Genomic DNA, 26,083 nt, shown 5'->3' with positions numbered 1-26,083 from the left:
AAGGTGGGTTGGTGCCTCTCTCCCACAAACTTGAGGACCCCACCCATTGCGGGGCAGGGCTGAGTGACGGCCAATAGGGCCTTTGCCCCAGTAGTTGGCCAGGAGCTAGAGGGTCGGCCTAGGCAGGGCACGAGGGCCAAGACATCAGGAGCCAGCATGGGGCCGCCGGTCCGGCGCTCATCGGGGCCAGAACGCATAGACCCTTATGATGCCATTGGCCACTTTGGACAAGGCTGGAGCCTCAGGCCCTGTCCTTGAGCCAAAGTGGGGGTTCAGGGGTCTGGATTCGGACTTGCCTCCCGGGCTTCTGTAGCCTGGCATCTGGGGCTTGCTGTCCTTGCTAGGGAGTCCATTTTCCCCGTGGCCCTCTCCCACCTGCCGTGGGCACAGGGATTCCCTTGCTCCCTCCGGGTGCCAGTCCCTGTCCACTGGAGGACACGACAGTTCAGGGCGCAGGACACCGGGCTTGGGGGCTGCAGGCATCTCTGCCCCTTGGGATTTCCACTTTGGTGGCTTGGCTCCCCACCCCCCCTCACACTTAACAGCACCCAACCCCACCCCACCGAGCCGCCTTCTCAAAGCCCCGGGTGGCATTGCCAGGGTGGCCTCCGTTTCTGCCTTGGTTACTTTCCCGCGTTGGTGCTGGAAACACATGTGTTTGAGCATGTGTATCTGGGTTTGCTGAATACGTCTGTGCAGGGTCCCCTGTGTGTCGCGTGCGTATTTGCACACGTGGGTCTGTTTGTGCACGTGTCTCTGCGTCTTGGCCTGAGGGGTGCCTGTGTCCGAGTGCGAGGGCGCGCGCGCGCGCGGGAGTGCGCGGGGGCGGTGGGCGGTGCACTGGGGGGCGAGGGCGCGGCCCGCGGGGGCGGGGCGGGGGGCGGGGGCGGCCCGTCCGCCTCTAGGATTTGGCTTTCACCTGCGGGGGGCGGAGGGAAAGCCGAGAACATAAAGGCGAGGGGCGGGGCGCCGGGCTCAGAGCGCGGCGGGGCCGCTGGGGTGCGCGCCGCTTGCCGACCGGCCATGGAAGCGTCCCGCGGCCGCGGGGGACTGGCCGCGCTCTGGTGCCTCGGGCTGCTGGGGGGCCTGGCGCGCGTCGCGGGCACGCACTACCGCTACCTGTGGAGGGGCTGCGTCCCGTGCCACCTGGGCCAGGCCGGCTACTCCGGGAACGCCGGGGACCGGAGGCCAGGTGGGCGCCGCGCGGACTCTGCGCGGGGGGCGTGGGGGAGGCGGTACCCTGCTCCGCGCTGGGCTCCCTTTGCTCCGCTTGGGTCCGGCCTGCGCCCGGCCCGGCTGACCGGCTGACGGAGCCGAGGCCGGAGGGAGCAGGGCGGGGGCAGTGCCGCCGGCGGCCCCCTTCCTCTGGGACGGGGCCCCTGCGCCCTGAGCCGTCGACATTCCATCCCCTCTCGGGCCTGGCTGAGGGGGCTGCCGACAGCAGAGTGGTCTTGAGCGGAGGGAAGAATAAAACAGCCCCTTGCATTGGCCTGTGGCACAGGGCGTGCATTTCCCTGGCGCTGGCAGCTCTGGGGGTCAGGCAGGAAGGCAGGCTCAAGAGAGAGTCCTTGGGGTCCCCGGGCAAAGTCTCGGCTTCCAGGGTGCCCAGGGCCTGGGTGGATGTGCAGGCGCTAGCCTTTCTTTCTGTCACCTTTCCGCAAGCCTTGGGAGTGGTCAGCCCAGTGGGCTCCGGGTGAGCTGTGAGGACCCCGGCAGATACACCCCTGTCCTGGCTGCATCCTGCCTCTCCCTGCTCTCCAGATCTGGTACCCACGCTGGGCCACCCTCCCTGTGGGAGGGAGCTCCTCAGAACTTGGAGCTGGTCATCCTCAGGAATGCGAGGTGGGGCGTGGTGAGTCATCAACCGGATCACGGCAGGGGCGGGGGCGCTCCCCTCCAGGCCTTCCCGGCCCTGCGTGTGGCTCTGGGCAGGGCACGCGTCTTCTCGGAGATGCTGGCCCTGCCCAGCTGTCCCTGGGGCAGTCTCTGCGGCCCTCCGTGCCAGGGGACACATCGAGCACTGAGCTGCAGGCCCCTGATGGTGGCCGTCTCCCACCTTCCCTGGCTTTGTCACTCGGCCAGCCGGGTCCCTGGCTGCGTCGCCACAGGGTAGGCAGCCCTCCCACTCTGGCTCAGTCGAGGCCAGGCCGGTGCTGTCACTGAAGCAGCGTGGCACTAAGCGCCGTGAGGTTGTGTAGCATCCCGAGGCCTGGGGCTGTGTGGGGCTGGGCTTCGGGGAACCCCCCACCCCCCACCCCAGGCCTGCCTGGACTTGCAGAGAGGAAAGGATCCCGGCCTGTGGTTGACGGGGCGCCACCTGTGGGCCTGAGGACCCTCTGGCGTGTTTGGGAGGAAAGCAGGACTCTGAACTTGGTAACCATCGGAGCCGAGCTTCCCAGCAGCATCTGGAGGGAACAGGGCTTCAGAAGGGGCTTCTCTGGGTGGTTTCTGCAGGGGCAGCTTGTTTGGCCCTGGCCTGAGCTCCGGGCTTGGGAGCTGCCGTGACTTGATGGGCTCCCGGCCGCGTCGTGATGGGCGTCCCCAGGCACCGCCGGGGAGCCAGCCGGGTCTCAGCCCGGTGATGTGTCACCAGGCTGCTCAAGTCTCCAGCCACACGCGTCAGCTGAGGGCAGCACGGCACCTGTGGGCGATGCTGGAGGCCCCAGGCCCGGCTATTCCTTCCCGTAGCCCGGCTCTGGACCTGCCCGCTCCCGGGCTCCCGGCTCCTCCCACGCAGGTGTGAGCTGCCCCAGACGAGTGTCAGCTGGGCCTCGGGCTGCAGAGGGCAGGGGGTCTGCACCCAGAGGCAGCTTTCGTCCCCTGGCTCCACTGGGTCGGCATGGGAGGTGCGGTGCCTTCGCGCTCTCTTTCGGCCTGGGGGAGGACCCAGGCCCCCTTCTGTGCCACCTGGAGAGTGATGTTCCCTTGGTGGTTCCAAGGCCTTCTGTGTCAATGCTCAGTTGGGGCCCTGCTGCTTGGGGTGCCTCAGGGCACTGATTCCACGGCGGGAATCGCTGCGTGTAGGCCACTTGGCCCGAGAGGGCAGGCCTGCAGGACGGGGCCCAGGGGAGCACGGCCAGCCCCCGGGGAGCACCGGAGATCTTACTGTGGGAGTCAGGAGGCCGGGCTGGCCAGAGTGGACATTTGGAAACCCGGATTTCCAGCATGGGTGGTCTGAGCCTCCCCACCCCACAGTTCCAGAAAAGACCACAGAGGGAATGTTTACATGTGCCCCATGTTTAACTCCTGCAACTGCTGCAACAAATCACCCCAATCTGAGTGGCTTAAAACCATACGAGTCTATTACCTTATGGTTCCAGAGGTCAGAAGTCTGAAATGAGCTAAAGTCTAGGAATTGACAGGCCTGGTTCCTTCCGAGGCTCCAGGGAGAACCTGCTTCCTTGTCCTCCCAGCGTCTAGAGGCACCGCATCCTTCGACACAGCCAGGGGCCGGGTGTCTTCCCATCTCTTTCTCTCTGACCCTCTTGCCCCTTCCTTTAAGGGCCACGTCATGACACAGGACCCCCCTGGATACTCCAGGATCATTGGTCACCTCGCTGTCCTCAACTTAAGCCCACTCGCAAAGTCGCTTTTGCTGGGCCAGGCTCCAGGGATTAGGATGTGGACCTCTGGAGGGCTGACCACACTCTCCTTAAAGACCACTGAGCTGTGGCTCTCAGGGCACAGCCATGGCCACGGCCACGGTCACGGAGTCCGAAGCTCCCGGTGGTTGGAGCGGGCTGAGGACAGCTCTGCTCTGCCCCCACGTGGTCACCTCAGGAGTGGGGCAGGCGGGTTTAGGTAATTGGATCCTGCTTGTGTCCTGGTTATGTCTCTGTGAAGGGGCCCCAGCTGGAGGTCATGTGGCCAAACGCCCCACCACCCTTAAACAGGCTTCCCTTGCCCAGAGAGCTGAAGGGGGAGGCTTCAGATCCTTTGGCCTTGAACTGCCCGCTGTGTCCAGATCCCCCCCCCACCCCGGGCTGACGGCACAAGTGGTGCCCGAAGTGGTGGCTGAGCATCACTGCACCTGCAGGGCCCCTGCTCACAGATTTTGTGGCCCCCCCCCCCCCCAGTGGCAGGTTGCAGATCACCAGGCAGTGCGGCTCCAGGGGCCAGGGAGAGCTTGGGGCTGTGGTCAGCGTGCCAGCCCCTCCCGAGGGGGGCGCCCTGGGAGACGGCTTGGCGGATGTGGGCCTGTGCGTCTTAGCGAAGAGCAGGATTTCTGTCCCCTGGGGTGGAGTCTGAGTGTTCCTGCGCGGGCAGCAGGGGGGGGCCAGAACAGTGGTCACGTGGGCAGGGGGTGTGAGCTGGGGAGGGAGGCCCCGACTGGAGGGGCCCTGCTGGCTGACGGCTGCCTCCTGCCCCTGCGTCCCCCCACGTGGCTCTTCCCAGACTGCCCATCTGGTGTCCTTGTGGCCCACAGGGCTGCTGAGCGGGCCCGAGAGGCTGACGTTGACCAGGGCTCCCAGCGTATCCGACCCGCCCAGGAGCTGCTGGAGGGTGCAGTCCTCAGGGTGGGCTCAGCGCCCCCAGCCAGGTGTCCGAGCGGCTCAGGGGCGTGGTGCCATCCGAGCCTGCCTGTCCCCAGGGTCTGGACTGAGTGAGCATGGAGACAGAGCTGCCGGCCGAGAGCAGGTTTCCAGAAACCAGCGTCCCTGCCTGCCTGCTCACCCAGCACCTGCCTCCGCGGCCACGTCACGGGGTCAGCCTGCCCGAATGACACCTGCCTGCCTGGCAAGGCCGCTCAGGACACCGAGGCCGCCGTCCACCCAGCCCTCAACACACACGTGGCGCACCTACCTCAAAGCTTCACTGAGTGCCAACTGTGTGCCCGGGGCTGTGCCCCCTGGAGGCACTTACCTTTCAGGGACTCTCTCGAAGACAGAGATCTGCGCTCAGAAGGGACGGCGGGGTCTCCAGGGTCTCTGAGCCCCCTTGGGTGGGTGCTGCCCGCCTGCCCTGCCCGATGGCTGTGGGTCTATCCTTCTATCCCCTCCCCGCCCAGCCAGCTCTCCCTCAGCTGTGCCCTGGGTCCCTCTGTGCCCCACCCTCTTTGGGGGCTCTGCTCTGCCCTCCAGCTTCCCATGAATCACCCTGGTTCCGTTCTGAGAGGACTCCAAGAGAGCCTCTCTTGCTCCTCTGTCGTCTGTCTTAGGCAGCCTCAGGGCTCGGCAGGGCCCCGGGGATGTCCCCAGAGTAGATGCGGCTTGTGTGTGGAGCAGAGGCCCTGGCTCTGTGTCGTTTCTGGAGTGCCGGCCGGGCACATTCTGAGCATGGACCGGTGGCGGGGTTTGCATAGCCTGGTGGGCGGGCTCTGGGGTGGCCGGGAGGAGCCCGGCCCCCGTGTGCTGCCTTCGGCGCCCTTCAGAAGTGGGCTCACGTGGCTGGCATTTTAGGGTCGGAGCACCGAAGGTGGGCATTTTCACGGGAACTGGAGGGTGCAGTCGTGGCTTGTACGTGCTTGCGTGAAGCGTCTGTGTGTCTGTCTCCTTGCTTCTGTGGTTAGGGGAGCTGGCTGCTCAGCTGGTGAGGCTGCGTCTGAAAAGTGCGGACTGGCCCGCGGCCCAGGCGTGGGCTCCCGTCCCCGTGCCCGGCACGCTGGGGATGCTCCGTGTCTGCAGCGGCTTCCCGCCTCGGTCTCTGTGTCTCCCGGGCAGTTGTGTCCTTCCTGGCCCTCGCCTCGCACGCAGGTGTCCCGGGCGGCCTGTTCTGACGCCCTCAGTCGCTGCCCAGCCTCCGCTCGAGCCCAGCTTGGTGGACGGGAGCCTGGAGGGAGGGATGAGAGGCGAGGGCAGCCCCAACCTTCTCCACACCTCTGCATTCCTGCAGAAGGAGGTGTGACCCTCCTGGGGTGCATGGGCACAGGTGTCCTGCCCTGGTGGTCGGTGGTCTCAGGTGGGAGGCGTTCTCCCAGAAGCGGAGTGCCAGGGACCTCCACTGGGTCCTGTGCTGGGGTTCTTGCTGGTGGTCTCCTGTCCCCCTGGCATTGGGAGCCCCCCGGGGACCCCAGACAGGTCCTGCGCTCGTTTCCTGGGAACAAAACGGACACAACAGTAGACGTTGGTTCTCTCGCTGTTCCTGGAGGCTGGGAGTCCAGCATCAAGGTCACGGCAGGGCCACGCTCCCTCTGAGACCTCCTGTCCTTGACGTGTCCCCCAGCCTCTCGTGGCTCCCATTGTCCCTCGGCTTGTGGCCACCTCACTCTAACCTCTGCTTCCCCGTGTGTCTCTTGTCAGGACCCCAGTCGCAGGATCTAGGGCCCCCCTCACCCAGTGCGGTCTTGCCTGGATCTTTACTTGCATTTGCATTTTATTTGCGGATAAGGTCACATTCTGAGGCTCCGGATGGATGTGAATTTGGGGGGGCATCTAGTCCCTCTACCCCCGGCCCTCCCTTGGGCTTTTTGTCCCGCAAAGCCTGGGCAAGGGCACCTCACGAGTTACCGGTTTTTTCCTTTGGGGCCCATGGGCCCCAGAGGAGCGGCGGGCACTGGCTGGCACCGTCCCGGGTATTTCTGGATTTGGACTTTGGAAGCGCACTCCACTCCCCCACCGCTCCCCCTGCCCCGCCCAGTCCCCTCTGCAGCCACCGAGTTTCCTCAGTGAGGGGCCCCGACCCCAGGTGGCTGCTGGCTGTTAACCCTTGGCCTTGTGTCCCCGCGCAGATGTGGATGAGTGCCAGGTGCACAATGGCGGCTGCCAGCACAGCTGTGTGAACACGCCAGGCTCCTACGTCTGTGAGTGCAAGCCCGGATTCCGGCTCCACGCGGACGGCAGGACCTGTTTGGGTAAGCGCCCTGCGGCTCCGGGCGCGGCCGGCCCACCCACTTGCTGGCCGCGCCCGCCAGGACAGGGGCTGGGGTCCCTGTACTCAGGGACTGAGAGACCCTCTGGGGTCTGTGTGCTCAGTGGCAGCTCTTACGGCGTCTCCGTCCTGCTGAGTGTGCAGCTCCTGGGGGAGGGAAAGGAGGAGTCCCAAGGACCTGGCTCCCCCTGCTGAGGCTGGGCCCTGGGACGCTGAAGCCGCGTTCCCGGGGCGCCTCTGGGCACCTGGGGAGGAGCCCCTGGGCCCCGATACTGTGGGGCGCCCTCTCTGCAGAAGCCGCAGTGATGGGGACCAACCTCGGGGGCGACTTGGGTGCTTGCTGGGTGTCAGGGGAGGCCTGGTGAGGGCAGGGGCGGCGTGAGACCGCTCTGGGGCCGGTGGGCTGGGGTTCCCGGGCCCAGGTCCCCCCCCCCCCCCCCCCCCCCGCCCCAGCCTTAGGGAGCGTAGGGGGTTGGGCCGTGGCGGGCGGGGTGGGGGGGAGGGGTAGCCAAAAGCAGGGTCCTGACCCTCACTTCCTCAGCACGTTCTTTTCCTGTAGGGAGTAGGCTTGATGGAGTGCCTGGCCGTGGCCTGCTGTCCCTGCGAGCGTGGAGGGCTACTGGGGGGAGGGGACAGAGCCAGGCTCCCGCTGAGGTGGAGGCTGGAGTGGCCGGAGGCTGGTCTGGGGTCGGGCGGCCAGCGCTCACTCCCCACCCTCCTGTGCCCCTCTCCTGGCTGGCTCTGGACGCAGGGGCCGAGGGCACAGGGCTGCTGTGTCTGGGAGGCCACGGGATGGTCGTTCTCGGCGGGGGCTGGGGGCCGGACACCCCTTCTCTCACCCCGGAGACCCAGAGCGGGCCCGGCAGGCTCCCAGCGGCCCCATCCCCGCCTGCCTTACTGCTATGTGGCAGGGCGGCCCGCCAGCCCCGGGGGGGCCCTCCCGGCACTCAGGGCGCATACTCACATGTCCGGGCGCTGCTCCGTGAAGCTTCTCTGGGTCGGGAAGTGGAAACAGATGTGGGAAGTGTTGTAATGTGCTTCCAGACAAATCTGACTAGGGTGCAGTCTCCAGCTGCTGCCCCCCGGCGCTAGGGGGAGGGGGCTTCTGGGAGTCTGCTGGTTCACCCTGGCCCCCCCCAACGTCTGTCCTCACCTTTCCTCCGGGCCGGGTTCTCCCTGGAGAAGGGTGTCCTGGGGGTTGGTCCAGGGTGGGCCGGGCCTGGTGGGTGCCCACTGCCCCCTCCCTGTCGCGGGCTCCCCTGCAAGGGGCCTGGGGCTGGGACCCACCTCCCCAGTCTCTCTAGTCCCCCCGTGTGTGCTGATCGTGGCCTTCAGTGAGGTGCTGGGTGGTGGTGATGCGTGGGCAGCATGCAAAGGGAGGGGGGCCTTCACGGCTGTGGCGGGACAGGCTGTGGCCTTGAGACTGGCCTAGGCTGTTGGCTGCGGGAAGTTCAGGTGGGGCGCCCCTCAGCCTTGCCCTGGCCCCCAGCCCACCCCCTCGCTGCGAGCTGTTCCCAGGAGCCTTTCCTAGGAGTCCCCTCTGCTCCAGGCCCCAGAAGTCTTGATTTGTGACATTTGCTTATTTAAAGGTCCTCTCGGGTCTGATGCCGGGCTCCTGGGCGTGGTCTGCACAGCCCGACCTGAGGCTGCTGGGACCTCTCGGCCCCTGCCCGGCTGCCCCTCACACTGCCCACCGGGCGGGGCAGCTGCGCTTCGTACCCAGGTGGCGGCCGGCCCTCTCCCTGTCGGTGCCGCCCCCTGGGCGCTCCCCGTAGCCGGAGTGGCTCCTTTCTTAGAGGGCATGCGGCCTCTCGCGCTTTCTCTCTTTGGAATCGCCAGCGGGAAATGCGCGCACTGCGCCCCACTTACCTGCACACGCCTGGCTGTCTGGGGTGAACTCTGGGACCTGGTGCATCCCAATGGATACCTGGGAGTCTGGGAGCTGACAGGTTGACAGGCCGGTCCCCATGTCCCCCACGGTGTCTGGGATTGGTGCAGGATTGTCAGACTTGGTCCACTGGGAGTGCCTTTCCTGGGGAGGCCTGGGCTTTGCTGAGAAACTTCCAGAGCGGACAGGCGTCTCCGGGGGGCTTCTTCACAGGCAGAGCGGGAAGTGTTCGTTCTAGGGGCACCTCTCCCTTCTTGCTACGGTGCCCCTTTTGGTTGCCGAGGGACCTGCCCAGGTGCGGCGGTGGCCTTGGGTGGGTGGGCAGGCTGGCCAAGCATCTGAGATCGTGGATGGGTGGCTTCCAGGTGGGGCTCGGGTGGAGGGTGCCACTGGACCCTCTGAGGGCTCTGAGTTGGGGGGGGGGCTGGACTTCTTGCCACCGAGAAGTTGTGGGGCCCTGCCCCCTCTCCTCTGGGGCTCCCGGGGAGGAGCTGGGCCTTGTCTGAGGTTTACAGGGCGCCTTCTGAGCCCAGACCACCCTAGGGCTGTAGCGCAGGATTATGGGAAGCATCAGAATAGGACCCGCACCCCCACCCTGTGCAGCTATGGGACAGGCTGCACAGCTGGAGCACAGCTGCTCTGGAACCCCTCTCCTGGGCTCTGCTGGGATCCTCTGCTGGGGGAGGGGTGCTGGGAGCTCTCCTGGGACTTTGCAGGCTGGCAGGAGACAGCCCCAGGCACCCGCTCCCATCCAGCAGCTGGGAGTAAGAGTTCTAGAGATGCTGGGGGGGTGGGGGGGAAGGCGGGTAGAGAAGACGCCCACAGGGAAATGGCCATCTTTCCTGTGTGCTGGCATCTCTTGGGGTGTTCCACGTCACGGGGCCCTGAGGGACGTGGGAAGTCCTCAAGGGAGGCACACTGGAGAGGGGAGCCTTGAGACACACAAGGGGGGCCTTGAAACCCTTGAGGAACTTGCCTCCGAGGCAGGGAGAGGGCAGGAAATCCCTCCCTCTCAGAAGTTCTGACGGAAACAAAACACAGAAAGGTTTCAGTTCTTAAAGATGAGAATTTGCCAGAACGATTTTGCCAGCAGCCTGAGGCCCCTGAGCACCACCCACTCAGCCTGGCCCCAAGGGAAGCAGCAGGAGCCGGGCGTCTTGGGGCCCTCCATCTCTGGGCTGCCCTCCTGGGTGTGTCCCCCGGGCTCTGGGGTGGGAAGAAAGAGCAGGGCAGGGCCCAGTGCTAGTGCACCCTGAGTGTCACCCTCGGGTCACAGAGCAGGCCTCTTGCCTTTTCCAACTTGGGGCAGCAGGGGCTGGGAGTGCCTTGGTCAGGTGACGTGTTCGGGAAGGCCATTCTCGCTTTTCTGTGACATCTTGCCGAGGGCCCAGCTGCTGGGTGGTTTAACACTTGGCACTGGGAAACCCGCCTCCTCTGCGCGGCTGGGCGCTCTGAGCCAGCAGGACACCTGCCCAGTGGTCCCTTCTGGACCTTGGACGTGGAACTTCCCCTACTCCCCCGCAGCAAGCGATACAGCACAGGGTCCATTTGAGGGACCATGACCTCACTGGCCCAACTAGTATGGGGTCCGTCTGTGTGATACCCCCCCCCCGGTCCTCTGCCCTTGGCCTTTTGGACTACTCACCCCCCACCCACACCAGCCCTCGCACTCCCCACCCTCCTTCACCCGTGTCCCAATGCCCTGACCCGGGTTCCTTCCCCTAGGAGTCACACGGGCCCTGTGGTGCCCACGGTGTGGGGGAGGGTCTCCCCAGCCCTGTGTTTCCTCGGACCTCTGCTGGCCGTGCCCCGTAGTCTCGGGGCTGTCCTTTCCCCACTAGGCCTGGGTCCCTCAGGGAGGGAGCAGCGAGGGCTGCTCAGAGGGGAGGCCCCCTGCCCCCCAGGAGGCCCCGTTGGCAGAACGTGGGGCTGGCGCCAGAGCCACAGGAAGCGGGAAGGTAGAGGGCTCTAGGCTCATTTCCACGCCTCCCTGCAAAGCTCCCTTGCGGCTCCGGGCGTGCTCTCCGGTGCCTCCCAAACCCGAAACAGGCCACCGTTGCAAGAAAGCAGCGTGCCTTCCCAGCCCTGCGGGGCCCCTGGGTCTCAGCGGGGTGGTGGGAAGGGCTTCCCCGCCCCTGAGCCCCCCCAGGAGAGTCCTGGCTTTGGCCGAGCCCAGGGCCCCAGAAGGGCAGCTGCCGGCACTCGGGAGGGACGGGACGGTCACGCTCGAACCCCGGGGGTCGGGAGCGGTGGCCACAGGCCCTGGGCCGACAGGGAAGCAAGGGCGCAAAGACGGGGTGGTGCGGTGGGGAGGGTCGGCGAGTGTGGGCGGCGCAGAATGGAGCGTGGGGCCGGGCATGGGGCCGGGTGGCCTGGGCTGTGCGAACAGCGGCGGATGCACCCCCAGGGGCTGCGGCAGAGCCCGGGTTCACCCCGAGGTGGGCGGCGCGGGGCGGGCAGGCCCTGGCGCCCTGCTCGTGGCTGTCCCTCTCCCGCTGGGACTTGGGAACTGGCCGGTGGGTGTGCGGTCTGTGATGGGGCAGGTCCGGCCCCTGGCACGTGGGTGGTGGCGGCCCCTGGTGGTGGAAGGCGGCAGTGCAGCCCCACCCTGAGATCCTGCGGGGGGGGGGGGGGGTTGCGGGGCCGAAGCCCCCCAGCAGGTACCTCGGTGGGTGTCTTCAGGAGCGGCAGTGCATTTTCTCACAGTTCTGGAGGTGGGCACTTCCTGCTCACGCTGCCGGCCAGCGGGGTCCCGCCTTCCTGGCGGCCTTCTGGCCGTGTCCTGTGGCGGAGGGAGAGACAGAGAGAATCTCGCGTCTCTTCTTACCGGGGGCAACATTTCTGTTGGATCGGGGCCACGCCCTGTGACCTCATGTAACCTTAATTATCTCCACGAAATCTCTGCCTCCAAAGGGAGTCACCCTGGGGGTTAAATTTTAGGGGCACGCGTGTCGATTCGGAGGAACGGAAACATCAATCCCGTCAGGGGCGGCAGGGCCTGCTAACCTCCCGTTTTCTGACCGGTTCTTGGCTCTGCTTCGGGTCTGAGCATGGTCCTGATCTGCGGGGCCGCGCAGGCTGGGGCATGGGTTCCACGGCCGGGTCTCAGTGTGACCTTCACCACCAGCTCCGGGCACCGCCCGTGCCGAAGCGGGCCCATCCCTGAGCAGCACGGCCCCGTGTGTGAGAAAAATCCGCCTCCTCCAGCTTTCTGGGCCTCTGTGGCACAGGGTGTGCCCGAGGCCACTGGGCTTGGCTCCCTCGTGCACACAGCTTGGGAGCACCCGGAACCTTAGCACTGTGTGGCCGGGCAGCGGGAGTCAGGTTCCGGAGGCCAGGAGGCCCCGCGGCGAGCCCCAGCTCCCTCTGCCAAGCCCACCTGCTGGGGATTTGTCCCCTGGCTCACTTGGCGGGGGGGGGGGGGGGGGGCCAGTGCCAGGTCATCCCCGGACTCGTCCTGGGGGCTCTGCCTGTCAAGGGGTCTCCTTTCCACCCCTGCCACAGCCCCCTGGGCCCTCCTTGTGGCCGTGGTACCAGTCCTGTGGGCCGCCCTGCCCTGGGCTCCAAGACCCTGTCTCTGGGCACCTGTCCCACCTGCCAGGAAGGCCTTCTGGCTCCTGTTATGAGTCCCAAGTAGGGAGAGGGCTGGGAGGTGTGCACACAGAGAGCCCAGCAACCGGGCTGGGTCAGGTCGTGCTCGGAAACCTCTGGGTGGTGCCGGTGGCTCAGTCAGTCATAGTGGCTCAGGTGTGGCAGGCAGGGCCGTGGGGGGTCAGTGCAGAGTAAGGTGGCTGGGTGGGGGAGGGGCTTAAGGGCTGACGGACATCAGACAGCGGCTGCCATGCAGGCCTTGGTCTGGCCCAGGTCCCACATCACTGCCACTCCTCGGTGCATGTGGCAGGCAGGTGCTGCCAGGGGACCGAGCCCTCACTGCCACCCTGGTGTCCTCCCCTAGGCTTACTTCCCTAGTGCTGGTTTGGGCCCGATGGGACCCTGGGCAGGGGCTCCCCAGCCGCGTGCCTCACGGGAGGAAGTTGGGTCTCTCATGAGGGCGGTGTTCTGGATTTCTCAAGCACACTGCTCCTGGCAGACAGCGTGGTCCTGGCGTCCTCGGAGCCCTGAGGCCCGGCACCCGGTCTGTGGGGATGCCGTGTCTGCTCCTCCATGCCGCCAGGCCTGCCGCTCCCCCTCCCACAGGCGACGAAAAACGGCCCGGGGTGGGCAGGGGCTGCGCGGGTCCGACAGGGGCCGCGGGCCAGGCCTGTGGGCTGTGCCGGCCACCCGGCCCCTGGCCTGACCGACAGGATAGTGGAAGTGTCTGGGTCTCCACTACCCACAGCCGGCCCGCCGCCTCCTCCAGGGAGCCTCCCAGTCTGCTTGGCCTCTGAACCCCGAACACCCGGGCTCTCAGCGGGGCCCAGTGGTTCGCACTGCGGGCTGGATGGCGCTGGGTAGGTCTGCAGTCCCTGTCTGCACCCAGTCCCCAGACAGGCTGGGGATGTGGAGCCGGAAACAGACCCGCGTCCCGGGCACCCTGTGTATGGACTGAGGAGCAGAGCCAGGCCTGTGAACACCGCAGGAACAGTGTTGCCCTCTCACAGTCCCTGCTTCCGGAACACAGAGCAGAGGAGGGTCCTGGGGGCTCCCTGGAGGAGGCGGTCACGTGATATCCCTGCTCTGCGCCTGATGAGGGTAGGCCCCTCAGCCGGGTCACCCTTCTGGGCTGACCTGGGCTCCTGTCTGTGTGTCCCCAGCCATCAACTCTTGCGCCCTGGGGAATGGCGGCTGCCAGCACGAGTGTGTCCAGCTCACGGTGACCCAGCACCGCTGCCAGTGCCGCCCCGACTTCCAGCTCCAGGAGGACGGGAAACGCTGTGTCCGTGAGTGTGCCGCCAGCCCTCGGGAGAGAGGCTGGACCCCACCGGGGCTCCCATAACCCACAGAGCCACCCGGGGACCCGAAGCCTGAGCCCAGGGCGGGTGCAGGGGCAGATGCTGGGGGGCTGGGGCTGGAAGGGGGCCCTCAGCGGAGGCGACGAGGCATCGTCCAACCCCTGGTGGGCACTGGAGAGGAAGCCCCTCAGGCTGTGCTCTGGGAGCATGGGGGAGGGAGTCCCTTAGGCTGTGCTCTGGGAGCACTGGGGAGGGAGCCCCTGGGCTGTGTTCTGGGAGCACTGGGGAGGGAGGCCCTGGGCTGTGCTCTGGGAGCACTGGGGAGGGAGCCCCTGGGCTGTGCTCTGGGAGCCCTATGGAGGAAGCCTCCTAGGCTGTGCTCTGGGAGCACGGGGGAGGGAGTCCCTAGGCTGTGCTCTGGGAGCACGGAGGAGGAAGCCCCTAGGCTGTGCTCTGGGAGCCCTCCCAGGAGGGAGCCCCTGGGCTGTGCTCTGGGAGCACTGAGGAAGGGGCCCCCTAGGCTGTGTTCTGGGAGCATTGAGAAGGAAGTCCCTTAGGCTGTGCTCTGGGAGCACGGAGGAGGGAGCCCCTAGGCTGTGCTCTGGGAGCATTGAGGAGGGAGCCCCTAGGCTGTGCTCTGGGAGCACAGGGAGTGAGCCCCCTAGGCTGTGCTCTGGGATCGTGCATCTGTTGGGAGCAGGAAGGCCAGGACGGGGCACGTGGGGGACGATGGGAAGGGCATCTGTGTGTTGGCCCTGGGCTTTGTGTGGGCAGGTGGGACCCAGGCCCCGGCCCTCGGGTGGAAGAGGTGGACAGGGCGCCACCTGGCATCTCGCCCTGGGGTCTCAGGGCTGCCTGCCACGGGGAGAGGAGCCTCCCTGATGGAGGTGGTGGGGGCAGGCCCGGGGGCCCCAAGATGTGGAAACTGGGGGGGCGGGACGCTCGGATGGGGCAGGTACTGCGAGAGCACAACCCCCACTTGGCCTCCTGGGTCCCAGGCCAGGAGTGAGGGTGGGTCTGAGGCCAAGCAGCGGGGGCACAGCTGCATGGGGTCGCTGGGTGGGGGGCAGCTCGGCTCCCACTAGAAGGCTCAGGAGGAGCTGGCCGGCACCCAGTCTTCTCTGGAGTCTTCTCGGGGTGTCTCGGGGGCTCCCGCATCTGTGAGAGGGAGCCCCCCCACCCAGCCTGGTGCCCTGGGGGAGCTCACGAGAGGCCCGGGACTGTCACTGCAGGGAGAAACCCGTGCGCGGACCGGAACGGCGGCTGCGCTCACACGTGCCAGGTGCGCCGGGGGCTCGCCCACTGTGAATGCCACGCGGGCTACCTGCTGGGGGCGGACCGCAGGTCCTGCGAAGGTACGATGCCCCATCCCGGGGTGAGCCAGCCTCTGCACCCCACCTCGCGCGGGGGATGGGCGGGGGCAGGGACACACTGGGCAGAAGCAGGTGGGAGACCTCGGGTTGTGTTCTTAGTCCTTATTTTATTTTTTAAATGTTCTATTTATTGATTCTGGGGGAGAGAGGGAGACTGAGAGCAGGGGAGGGGCAGAGAGCGAGGGGGAGAGAGTCCGAGGCAGGCTCCAGGCTCCACGCTGCAGCACAGAGCCGACGCGGGGCTCGATCCCACAAACCGTGAGCTCCTGACCTGAGCTGAAATCAGGAGTGAGATGTTTAACCGACTGAGCCAGCCAGGCGCCCCTTGTGTTTTTATTTTTTAAATAGTTCCCATATTAGCTAAGTAGTACACGGTCGTCAGGGAAACAGAAGAGAGATCACGAAGAGAAAGGGAGGGAGGTCACCAGAGCCCGGGTGGCGTCTCCGAGGCCGGCTTCTGGATGTCTCCACGGTTTGTTGGGCCGGCGCCCTCGGAATCGTCCCCGGTCCCTGGTCCCCGGTCCCAGACGAAGCTGCCCTTCATCCCTGGCTGCAGGGGTGTGTGCTGAGTGGCCTGGGGCGTCCGTTACCCCATCACAGGAGTTTGGGGCGTGCCCCCTCCTCCCCGTGCACACGGCTCTGGGGACGGGTCTGTGCGTGTCCCCCTGTAACCCTCAGGGTGAGTCTGTGAGGCGATGCGGTGTGTCCAGGGCAGGCAGCGAGCTTTTCCCCGGGCGTCCGAGAGACGTGCCCCCCACGGCACCAACACCAGGACCCGGTGTCTCGGGCGTCATCGCCCTGCCGCTCTGCGTGTGGGCGTCTCAGCAGGACATGGGGCTGAGGGGCCCCTTCACCCCAAGGCTCCCCTCCCTCCCCCACACACTGGGGGCTGTGCATCCCAGGCCGGCAGCCCAGGGGCCTCCTCCTCGATCTCTCCCATCCAGATGTGGACGAATGTGCCACAGGGCAGGCGCGGTGTGCCCACGGCTGCCTCAACACCCGGGGGTCCTATAAGTGCGTGTGCCACCCCGGCTACGAGCTGGGCGCTGATGGCCGACAGTGCTACCGTGAGTAGACGGTGGGCGGGCATCGGCCTCAGGGGGTGTGGAGGGGCCTGGGGGGGGGCTGCAGGGGGTCAGGGAGGACCGTGCCAGGCGGGAGCGGATCACCAGACCCCCGTCCCCGGTGGCGGGTGTCACTGCAGGGATCGAGATGGAGATCGTGAACAGCTGTGAGGCCGGCAACGGGGGCTGCTCCCACGGCTGCAGCCACAGCAGCGCGGGGCCCCTGTGCAGCTGCCCCCGCGGCTACGAGCTGGACCAGGACCAGAAGACGTGCATCGGTGCGCGGGCTCCCCGCACACGCCCCCGGTCTGCGCACTGCTGGCTGCCGTGACTCGGCATGCCCCCGTGCCCCCCTCCGTCCTGCTCGCTCTGCCCCGGGCCGGGGGTGGTGAGGGCGGGCCTGGGAAAGGCGGTACTGGGCCCCCTCGGCCCCCGTCCGCTCGGTCACTTGGTTAAGCGCCCCCCTGCCCCCCGTGCCGCCAGGTGGACTCCTCACCCCCACTGCGGCCCCCAGTCTGGCCCCCACAGCCGGCGGGGTGGCCCTGGGGCCGGGGCACGTGTCCCGTGTGTGTGTGTGCGCGTGCGCGTGCAAGGCCGGGGAGGTGCGTGGGTGCGTGTGACCGCGTGCAGGGGTGCGTGCAGGCGGTGCCAGCGGCCCTGTGTGCGCCCTGCAGACGTGGACGACTGTGCGGACTCGCCGTGCTGTCAGCAGGTCTGCAGCAACAGCCCCGGCGGGTACGAGTGTGGCTGCTATGCAGGCTACCGGCTCAGCGCCGACGGCTGTGGCTGCGAGGGTGAGCCGGGGGCCGCTGGGGGGCCGGGGCGGGACCGGGGGGGACCCCCCAAGGGGGACCCGGGTTTGGCTGCCCTGCCTGCCGTCCCCACCCTCGGCCAGCCGTGTCCCGCTCCCGGGCTGCGCGCCCCCGCCTGCTCCTGGCCCGGCCTCCCCCCCGGGCAGGCGTCCGCTGTCCCCCTGACGCTAGAGGTGGGGGGACGGCTGTGGCACAGTCATCCTCCGTCACGCATGCCCCGACCTCAGTCCGGTGGGCGGAGCCGGGGGTGGGCGGACCCCGAGGCCCCCCGGGACAGGCCCAGCAGCCCCGGGTTTGCCCGCAGATGTGGACGAGTGCGCGTCCGGCCGCGGCGGCTGTGAGCACCACTGCACCAACCTGGCCGGCTCCTTCCAGTGCTCCTGTGAGGCCGGCTTCCGGCTGGACGAGGACCGTCGAGGCTGTGCCCGTGAGTCCCTGCCCGTCACCGCAGGGACCCTGCCTTCTAGGCACCTGTCCCTTATGCCCCCATGCGCCCCCGTCCTGGCCAGGTAGAGCCCACCTCAGTCCTGCCTCTGGCTGTGGGACAAGCTGGGGGCAGCGGTGTCGGGGAAGGGGCTGGTCAGACAGGCCTCCACCAGGGCAGGGGTTTGCCCAGGGGTCCGGGGTGGTCCAGTTCCTGCCCTGCCCCGGTGAGAGAGGGACCGAGGACGGCGTCCAAGAGAAGAGACCGCCCCTGACCCCCGCCCCCCCCCCCCCCCCCCCCGCTGCCCCTGCTGCACCTGGTCAGGAGTACAGCTGGGACGTCCCCTTGCCATCGAGCTGAGGCAGGGTGCAGCAGGGGCTATAGGTGGGGCCCCAGGGGGTGGGAGCTGCCTCTGGGCACTGAGGGGCGGGGGAGTCCGGGACGGGAGGGTGGCAGGGGCTAAGGGGCTTTTGTGCCCCCGCCAGCCCTGGAGGTACCCGAGGCGGACCTGGACGGCCAGCTGCCCTTCGTGCGGCCCCTCCCACACGTCGCGGTGCTCCAGGACGAGCTGCCCCACCTCTTCCAAGATGACTACGTGGGGGCCCAGGAGGAGGCAGCAGCGGTGGAGGCCCGGGGCGAGCACACGCTGCTGGAGAAGTTCGGTGCGGGCGGGCCCAGCCGTGGGGGCTCTGCTGTCGGGGACGGCGGCCCAGCCGCCACCCGCCCTGGGGTCTCGTTTGCACAGTGTGGTGGGGGGCGGGGGTGCTGAGCCTGGCCGGACCACGTGGGCCCTGACCTCTCTCTGCCCGTCTGCCCCCAGTGTGCCTGGACGCCTCCTTCGGCCAGGACTGCAGTCTCACCTGTGATGACTGCAGGAACGGGGCCACCTGCCTCCCGGGCCTGGACGGCTGTGACTGCCCTGAGGGCTGGACCGGGCTCATCTGCAATGAGAGTGAGGCCTCGGGGGCGGGGTCCTGCGGGCAGCCACCCTGGGCCGGGGGAGGGGGGTTGGTCCCCGGGGCCTACCCGTTGCCGCGTTCCCTCCAGGTGCAGCGTCCGGCCAGGCGCTGCTCTAGGTGCCGGGGGGCCTCGGGGACTGGCAGGGGCAAGCGGGCCGGCAGCCCAGGCGGCAGGGGGTCTGACGGGGTGCCGCCGGTGGGCGGGACCAGCCACGACCCAGGGCGCACAGCGAGTTGGTACTGGAAGTACCTTTGAGACCTGCGGTCCCAGCCCCCACCCAGTGACCAGCCCCTCTCAGGTGCACGTGGGTGGGCGGTCTCAGGGCCGTGGTGACTGTCCCCGAGGGTTTGCCTGCTGAGAGCACCGCAGGGGAGGTGCACGTAGTGGGGTTTAGAGGGAGGGAGTGTGGTGATTGATTAGTGATGTCTGCCGTGTGTCGTGGCCGGGCCCGGGGCACAGGTGCTTCGGAACTGGGGGGCTCACACCCCGGGAGGCGCCTCGGTGTCTCCAGAGGGGCTCCTGGGGCCACAGTGCTTCTGTGGCCGGTGACCCTGGTGCGTTGCTGTCACCGCCCGCAGCTTGTCCCCCAGACACATTTGGGAGGAACTGTAGCTCGTCCTGCAGCTGTCAGAACGGGGGGACCTGCCACCCCGCGACGGGGGCCTGCCGCTGCCCCCCTGGCGTCTCTGGAGCCCACTGTGAGGACGGTGGGTGCAGCCCTCCTGGGGTGGAGGGGATGGGACACGGCCTCCCAGCTGGCCTCCCGGCTTTCTCTTAGCCACCTGCCTCCCGCGGGAGTGGGGAGTGGGGAGTGGGGAAGGCGGCTGTGTGGATGCGAGCTTTGCCTGGGGCCCAACTAGAGCTGATGGTGAAGACTTGGCAGGAAAACAGCCCCTTCAGAATGGGTTCCCCTGGAAGATAGTGAGCTGTCCGTTCCTGGAAGCATTCAAGCAGACTTCTGGTGGCTTAGTGGGATTTGCACGAGGGAACGTGCCTGGGCCCATCATTGCATGGGACGACGCTAACGTCCTTCCTAACTGTGAAGCATCAACATTTTTGAAGGAATTCGAGAGTCTATATAAATCAGCTTCCAAAAACACTTTGCCTTTAAGTCTGCAGGCCTTTAAAATTCTGCCTCTTTTGCCGCAGAACGTAGCTAGTGCATGAACTTCCTGCCTTAGTAAGGGGGGTAGTTTTAGTCACTGAAAGCCATCCCTGGGGCTTTGCCCCCCCCCCCCCCCCCATTCTAGGCTTCAGGGCGTGTGTGGGCCCTGAACAGACCCACGGGGCTCCTGGCACGTGAACGGCTCACATTGTTTGCTTTTGCTTGTGGCGTGGTGTGGCGTGGTTCCCCAGAGACCTGGGCCTCTGCTGGGGTCCTGTGGGGAGAGTGCACCAGTCCTGGGAGAGGCTGGCAGGCCAGTCCTCGGGCGGGAGGGCTCTGCGGCCCCCGCATAAGTTTCCTGGACTCCGGGCGCTCCAGGGCCCGGGGCTGCATCCCTCTAGCCTCTGCCTCTGTCTTCCCATCTCCAGCTTTCCTCTCCTTTCCCTTTTAAGAACACTCAGGGGATTAGGCCACTTGGATAACCAAGGGGGGGTTCTCACCTGCAGATCCTGGGGATTTAGACAGCCGGTTGGGGCTGTGTGTCCCTCCTACCCTGAGGGCCAGAGGTTAGGCTAGGTGACCACCGAGGGACGGAAGTCAGGATGCTGTAGATGTGGATGGGGCATAGGAGATCGGGGGAGTCTCTGTGCATCCCACGCACATGCTGAAGAATGTCCTTGGCTTTGCACCCCGGGCCATCCTCCAGGCCACAGATGCTGGGGAGACGGGCCAGCCAGGGCAGATGGCCATACGTATGGCTCATCTTGTGTCTGCCCTGTCCTCATGGTGCCCTTGCCTGCCCCCCGGGCCCCTCCCTGTCTGGGGTGCAGAGTCCTCTGACTGCTGGTGGCACCAGAGCCCTCTGCCCCAGCGGCCCGGGCCACTCCTAGCTCCTGTGCTAGGCACTGGGGCCCCCGGGAGCGTCTCCACGGCCCGAGGGCATGTCTGGGGGTCACTCAGCAGGCCCTGCCTCCCCCAGGCTGCCCCAAGGGCTTCTACGGCAAGCAGTGCCACAAGAAGTGCCACTGTGCCAATCGTGGCCGGTGCCACCGCCTCTATGGGGCCTGCCTCTGCGACCCGGGGCTCTACGGCCGTTTCTGCCACCTGGGTGAGTCCCCTGTCCTGGCTGCCTGCGCCCAAGGGGATGGCCGAGGGTTCCTTCTGTGCCTTGCTGCCCGTGCTGAGGCTTGGGTGTGGCGTCACCACCTGCAGATGACGATGCCGGGCTGGCGAGGCCCCCCCTGGCTGGGATGTGGGGTCCGCCCCCGGGGCTGTGGGCTCAGAGCCTCGTCCTCTGAACTGCGCTGGCCTTCAGGGTGTCTCCCGTTACCTCCCGGCCCCACCCAGGCTAGTGGGTGGGCTGGCTTCCCTCTGAACGGGGCACGGGCTCACCTTGGCTTTTGGGGTTCCCTGGCAGCCAGGGGGAGTCCTGAGTCCCCAGCGGGGCCACCCCTCCCTGGTGGGCCATGGAGCAAAGGTGGGTGACGATGAGCCGACCTCACCTGGGAGCTCTCCACGTTCCCCTGTAGAAGGATCATTTAAAGGGGAGGAACCGGGAGTCCGAGGGTCTCCCTGCTGGGAAGTGGTGGGACCCCGGGCACGCGCCCACACTCTGCCGAGACCGTCTCTCATCTATACAACGGGCACGCGGGTCGCAGCCCCCTGGGACACCAGCGGCTGGGAGGGCAGGACCGCCCTGCGTGGCTCCCGGGGACGCGTGTCAGTGAGCGGGAGCTGGAGAGCTGGGACCCAGGAGGGGCCGGCCTGTGCAGGTGGCCAGGCTCTCACGTGGGCTCTGTGGCTGCAGCCTGTCCTCCGTGGGCCTTCGGGCCGGGCTGCTCGGAGGAGTGTCAGTGCGAGCAGCGGAACACGCTTGCGTGTGACCGGAGAGACGGCAGCTGTTCCTGCAAAGCGGGCTTCAGGGGTGAGCGGTGTCAGGACGGTGAGTGCAGGGGGTGCGGAGGGGTGGGGGGAAGGGCCCCAGCCTGGCCGACCCTGCAGGCCCCTCTCTCCTTGCCCCCCTGCAGAGTGCGAGCCAGGCTTCTTCGGGCCGGGGTGCCTGCAGGCATGTGCCTGTCCTCAGGGCGTGGCCTGTGACCCCGTCAGCGGCCGGTGTGGGAAGCAGTGTCCCGCCGGCTACTGGGGGAAGGACTGTGACCAAGGTCAGTGGCCAGCCCGAGGGGCGCCCAGGGTCGGGTGGGGTGGGGGTCACCTGCCTGCGCCGGGGAACCGGGCCCCAGAAGTGACGGGAGCAGGAGGTGGAGTGAAGCCGCCAGCCTGGCCCCGTGGCACTTGCACCTGCCGTGGCCCCGCCCTGGTCATGCAGGGGTGACTCGGCACTGGTCTGCTGGTCCCGGTGCACCTGTCAGGGCTGCTGGGGCAGGAGTAAGTCTGTGCTTGGGGCCTGGCCCAGGGAAGGGGTCTGCCCCCCCACTGGTCAGCTAGAACGTGCTCAGTGTGCTGGGGGCTCCATCCCGGTGGGTCTAAGCCTGGGGGACCCGGGGCAGCTCTCTTGCGGTGGGTCTGAGCCTGTGGGACCCGGGGCAGCTCCCTCACGGTGGGTCTGAGTCTGGGGGACCCAGAGCAGCTCTGTCCCAGTGGGTCTGAGTGTGGGACCCGGGACAGCTCCGTCCTGGTGGGTCTGAGTCTGGGGGACCCGGGGCAGCTCCGTCCCAGTGGGTCTGAGTGTGGGACCTGGGACAGCTCCGTCCTGGTGGGTCTGAGTCTGGGGGACCCGGGGCAGCTCCCTCACGGTGGGTCTGAGTGCGGGACCCTGGCAGCTGCTCCTGCAGGGGCGACTTGAAGCACAGTGTTGGGCTGGAAGTGCAGCGTGGTGACAGAAGGCCCCCCGCACGGCTGCCCTGGCCACGCGGTGAAGGACATGGGCAGAGCGGTGGGCGAGGCTGGAGGCCCCTCTGGTGCTCACACGCCGCAGGCAGATGAGGAGGAAGAAAACCCCCCGCGTGGGTCCTGGGGCTGCCCAGCCCTACTCGTGGGGTGTGGACAAGTGGGGACCTTCCAGAGCACACGGTGTGAGCACTGTTTGCACCTGTTGGCCCAAGTGGATGGGAACTGCCCGGCCTGAGCGGTCCACTGGTGTGAGCATTCTTTGAGGGGGGGGGGGGGACTGGCTGGCTCGAGCTCCCCCTAGTCTTGGCCTGTCCCGTCCCGGGAACAAGGAGGGGATTGGAGGCCACTACCCAGCCTGAGATGAGTCAGTGTCTCCCTGTGCACCAGGCCAGGTCGCTCTAGTGGGGTGGTCCTAGAGGCCAAGGTGATGATCTCGCAGAGCTCTCGGGTCCCAGGGGTCCAGGAGGAGTGTGTGGGGGGCTGGGAACCCAGCCTGGACCCCCAACCCCCTGTGCACCCCAAGGGGCTCTGCGGTGTCTGGAGGTCTTTAGTAGCTGCACACATCTGCTCTCCTGTCCTACAAGCCCCGGCAGAGCTCAGCGAGTCACAGACTTGCCTTGGGGACCCCTGACTCTTCTCTCTGCCTCCCCCCACCCCACCGGACACTCACGGGAGTGCTTGTGAGCACAGCACACACTTGGTTAGCTGCCCCAGGGAGGGGCAGGAGGTCTCTCCGGACACCGGACACCGTCACCTGGAGCCCTTCTCTGCTGGGTTTCCTTGTTTCTTTCCCTTTTCTCTTTGATAGTTTCTTGCGCCCTAAGGATGCAGCACAGGAAATGCCATGCATATTTTTTGGGGAGTGATGGGCTCCCCACTCCTGTCGGGTCTGGAGAGATTTACCACCCCAAATGCGTGTCTGCCGGGCCCCCTGAGGCCCCACGGGACAGCTTCAGCTGGTGCCGTCACCGGCCTCCGTCCCCTGGTCCCCACTGCGCGGCTGCCCGTGTGCGCCTCCGGTCCTGCTCAGGTGCCCTTGCCCCGGGACGGGGGAGGCGGGTGCGCGCCCCGCCCAGGACGGGCCCTCAGGACAAGGGTCCGCAGATGTGTCCTCAGTCCCAGAGCCCCCTCCAGGGACTCCACCCACCCCTCCGCCTCTCTGCCCCAGGGCAGGGTGCTTGCTCTCCACTCCCCCAAGGGTACTTTTTGATTCCTTGGGCGTGGAGCTCGGCCCCACAGCCCCCGTCCCCTCCAGGGGCTGCGCCCTCCTTCCTGGGCCTGCCAGAACTTTCCTGCGGCAAGGGGCAGAGCTGCGGGGGGGCCCAGGGTTACTGTGGGGTGTGGGGGGAGGCCGTGCCCAGGCTGGTCGGAGGTTTAGGGCGCCCTGGGCTCTGCGTGTTCTCTTGGGGAGGGCGCAGAGGCTCCCTGCACCTGCACCCGCAGAGCCCGGCGTCTTCGCCCCTCAGCAGGCTTTCTCTCCCTGGTCTTGGCTCTTCCCCCAGGGTCTTGCTGCCCATCTGCTGGGCAGAGGAGGAGGGGGCCCCAGGACTCTGGGAGGCCCTCCCCCCACCCTTCTAATGTGTCTGGCTCCCACGGTAACCCCCATCCTGTGGGGAGAGGGCCACAGCGGGGGGTAAAGTGGTGTGTGTAGACCCCCGCCTCACCCCAGCCCGTACTCTTTGGGGATCTGAGACGGGGCCACGCCTGTCCTGGGCTTCCTGGCTGGCGGGGAGGGGGGAGGAAGGAGGGCAGAACTGCCTCCGGCTCCAGTGTGCTTGGGCGCCCGCCCGCAGAGTCCTCCCTGCGCCCCCTGCCCCCCCCCACCCCGTGCACGGTCAGCCCAAGCAGGACCCTCCCTGCCGGCGTGCTCCGCGCCCTGCCTGTTCCTATGACCACCATGGTCACCCAGGGGACTCTGGCTGTGTCCAGCGGCCCCACTGGGGTCGGGGGTTGCCGAGGCCCCACCTACCTGTTCCTTCCTGCAGAGTGCCCGGAGGGGACGTTCGGTGTGAACTGCTCGGGCTCCTGCTCCTGTGGGGGGGCACCCTGCGACCGGGTCACGGGGCAATGCCAGTGCCCTCCAGGGAGGACTGGGGACGACTGTGGGGCAGGTGAGTGGTAGCAGTGTCCTGAGATCCCCTCCCCCCTGCGCTGCATAAGGCTGGGTGGTCCCAGCCCGGACCGTGTTTGGGGACCCCAGCCCCAACTGCATTTGGGGACCCCCAGCCCTGGCCCCCGCCCCGGAGGCCTGCAGACCCCGGCCCCATCCTCAGCAGCTGAGACCCCACGCTGAGTCACGCTTGGGTCTGGGGGCGGGGACCGAGCTGACCTACGTGCACCAGGAGCCCGTCAGCCACGGCGACGGACCGGCCAGCCGAGCCGCCTGCCCTCCCTGCGGGCGGAGCTGTGCCCTCTGGGCTGCCGGCTTATGGGGGTCTCCCAGCCTCTCTGATGCACTCCCCGTTTTGCCTGTTGAGCTGTCCTGGGGCAGGGGCTCCTCTTTGGGGGTGGTCCTCTGCAGCCCGCAGCCCAAGGAGGGGCCGGGGGCTCCCATGACCCGTTCCTCTCCCTCCCCTGGGCCGGCTCAGTTGGTGCCACCGCTAGGCTGGGACACAGGGTCGGTACCGTGCTCCCCCGGGCCAGCAAGGCCCCCCGGGGAGACTGACTGGCTGTGGTGGGGGGGGGGGGGGGGGATTGTCCCGAAGGCCGCTGGGGGCTGGGCTGTCAGGAGATCTGCCCCGCGTGTGAGCACGGTGCCGTCTGCGAGCCCGGGACCGGAGCCTGCCTGTGCCGCCCCGGCTACACGGGCAGCCGCTGCCAGGACGGTGAGTCCCATGTCCCCCCGACCTCAGACCCTAGCCCGGGCGGCCCCACCCACCGCTCACGCTTCCTCGTCCTGCAGCGTGCCCGGCGGGCTGGTTTGGGCCCGGCTGCCAGATGAGGTGCTCCTGTGCCAATGACGGGCACTGCCACCCGGTGACCGGACGTTGCAGCTGTGCCCCCGGGTGGACCGGCCTCAGCTGCCAGAGAGGTGTGTGGGCCCGGGGCCGGGGGGGGGGGGGGGGGGGGGCGAGGAGGAGACGGGATGCTCGCGGGTTCTGCCGAGCCTGTGCGGGCTGACCCGGGTTGTGTTGCAGCCTGCGACAGCGGCCACTGGGGACCCAACTGCAGCCACACCTGCAGCTGCAGTGTAGGCCACGGGAGTTGCGATGCGGTCAGCGGCCTGTGTGCGTGTGAGGCCGGCTACGCGGGCCCGCGGTGCGAGCAGCGTGAGTCCTGGCCCGCCCACAGCCGTGCTCCCACGCGTGTGCACGCACGCACGCAAGTGCTGGGGGCCCTAGTCCTGGGACAGGCAGGGGTCCCCTCCCCCAGCTCCCCCTGCCCCCCAGCTCCCCCTGCCCCCCAGCTCCCCCTGCCCCCCAGCTCCCCCTGCCCCCCCAGCTCCCCCTGCCCCCCAGCTCCCCCTGCCCCCCAGCTCCCCCTGCCCCCCAGCTCCCCCTGCCCCCCAGCTCCCCCTGCCCCCCCAGCTCCCCCTGCCCCCCAGCTCCCCCTGCCCCCCCAGCTCCCCCTGCCCCCCAGCTCCCCCTGCCCCCCCAGCTCCCCCTGCCCCCCAGCTCCCCCTGCCCCCCCAGGCTCCCCCTGCCCCCCAGCTCCCCCTGCCCCCCGCTCCCCCTGCCCCCCCGCCCCCCCTGCCCCCCCAGCTCCCCCTGCCCCCCAGCTCCCCCTGCCCCCCCAGCTCCCCCTGCCCCCCCAGCTCCCCCTGCCCCCCAGCTCCCCCTGCCCCCCCCCCAGCTCCCCCTGCCCCCCAGCTCCCCCTGCCCCCCCAGCTCCCCCTGCCCCCCAGCTCCCCCTGCCCCCCCCGCTCCCCCTGCCCCCCCAGCTCCCCCTGCCCTGCTGGGCCCAGGCAG

General features: G+C 67.8%; 1 protein-coding gene and 1 long non-coding RNA gene across 2 annotated transcripts; both read left to right on the top strand.

The window, feature by feature from the left end:
• The first annotated feature begins 1,023 nt into the window (after positions 1-1,023).
• On the top strand, positions 1,024-24,455 carry MEGF6 (multiple EGF like domains 6). The gene is made up of 16 exons (XM_032594442.1): positions 1,024-1,192; positions 6,668-6,790; positions 13,450-13,575; positions 14,820-14,942; positions 15,905-16,027; positions 16,165-16,302; positions 16,699-16,818; positions 17,141-17,263; positions 17,746-17,922; positions 18,081-18,212; positions 18,799-18,927; positions 20,305-20,433; positions 21,133-21,267; positions 21,353-21,487; positions 24,161-24,286; positions 24,376-24,455. The coding sequence occupies exons 1-16, from the start codon at positions 1,024-1,026 to the stop codon at positions 24,453-24,455; spliced, it is 2,088 nt and encodes a 695-aa protein (XP_032450333.1).
• A 420-nt stretch (positions 24,456-24,875) lies between these two features.
• On the top strand, positions 24,876-25,419 carry LOC116738243. The gene is made up of 3 exons (XR_004343941.1): positions 24,876-25,000; positions 25,078-25,206; positions 25,313-25,419. It is a non-coding gene; the product is annotated as an uncharacterized LOC116738243 (long non-coding RNA).
• The last annotated feature ends 664 nt before the right edge of the window (positions 25,420-26,083 follow it).

The sequence above is a fragment of the Lynx canadensis genome, chromosome C1 (assembly GCF_007474595.2).
Source record: "Lynx canadensis isolate LIC74 chromosome C1, mLynCan4.pri.v2, whole genome shotgun sequence".
NCBI classification, from domain to species: domain Eukaryota; kingdom Metazoa; phylum Chordata; class Mammalia; order Carnivora; family Felidae; genus Lynx; species Lynx canadensis.
The sequence above is the reverse complement of the archived record's forward strand: the minus strand, read 5'-3'. Positions and strand labels throughout refer to the sequence as shown.

Bases quoted from the DNA above. Each gene is read 5' to 3' on its own strand.
- MEGF6 (XM_032594442.1), top strand. From the start codon at position 1,024: ATGGAAGCGTCCCGCGGCCGCGGGGGACTGGCCGCGCTCTGGTGCCTC. The intron at 18,928-20,304 runs GTGGGTGCAGCC...TGCCTCCCCCAG, and splicing joins TGGAGCCCACTGTGAGGACG to GCTGCCCCAAGGGCTTCTAC. The intron at 20,434-21,132 runs GTGAGTCCCCTG...CTGTGGCTGCAG, and splicing joins CGGCCGTTTCTGCCACCTGG to CCTGTCCTCCGTGGGCCTTC.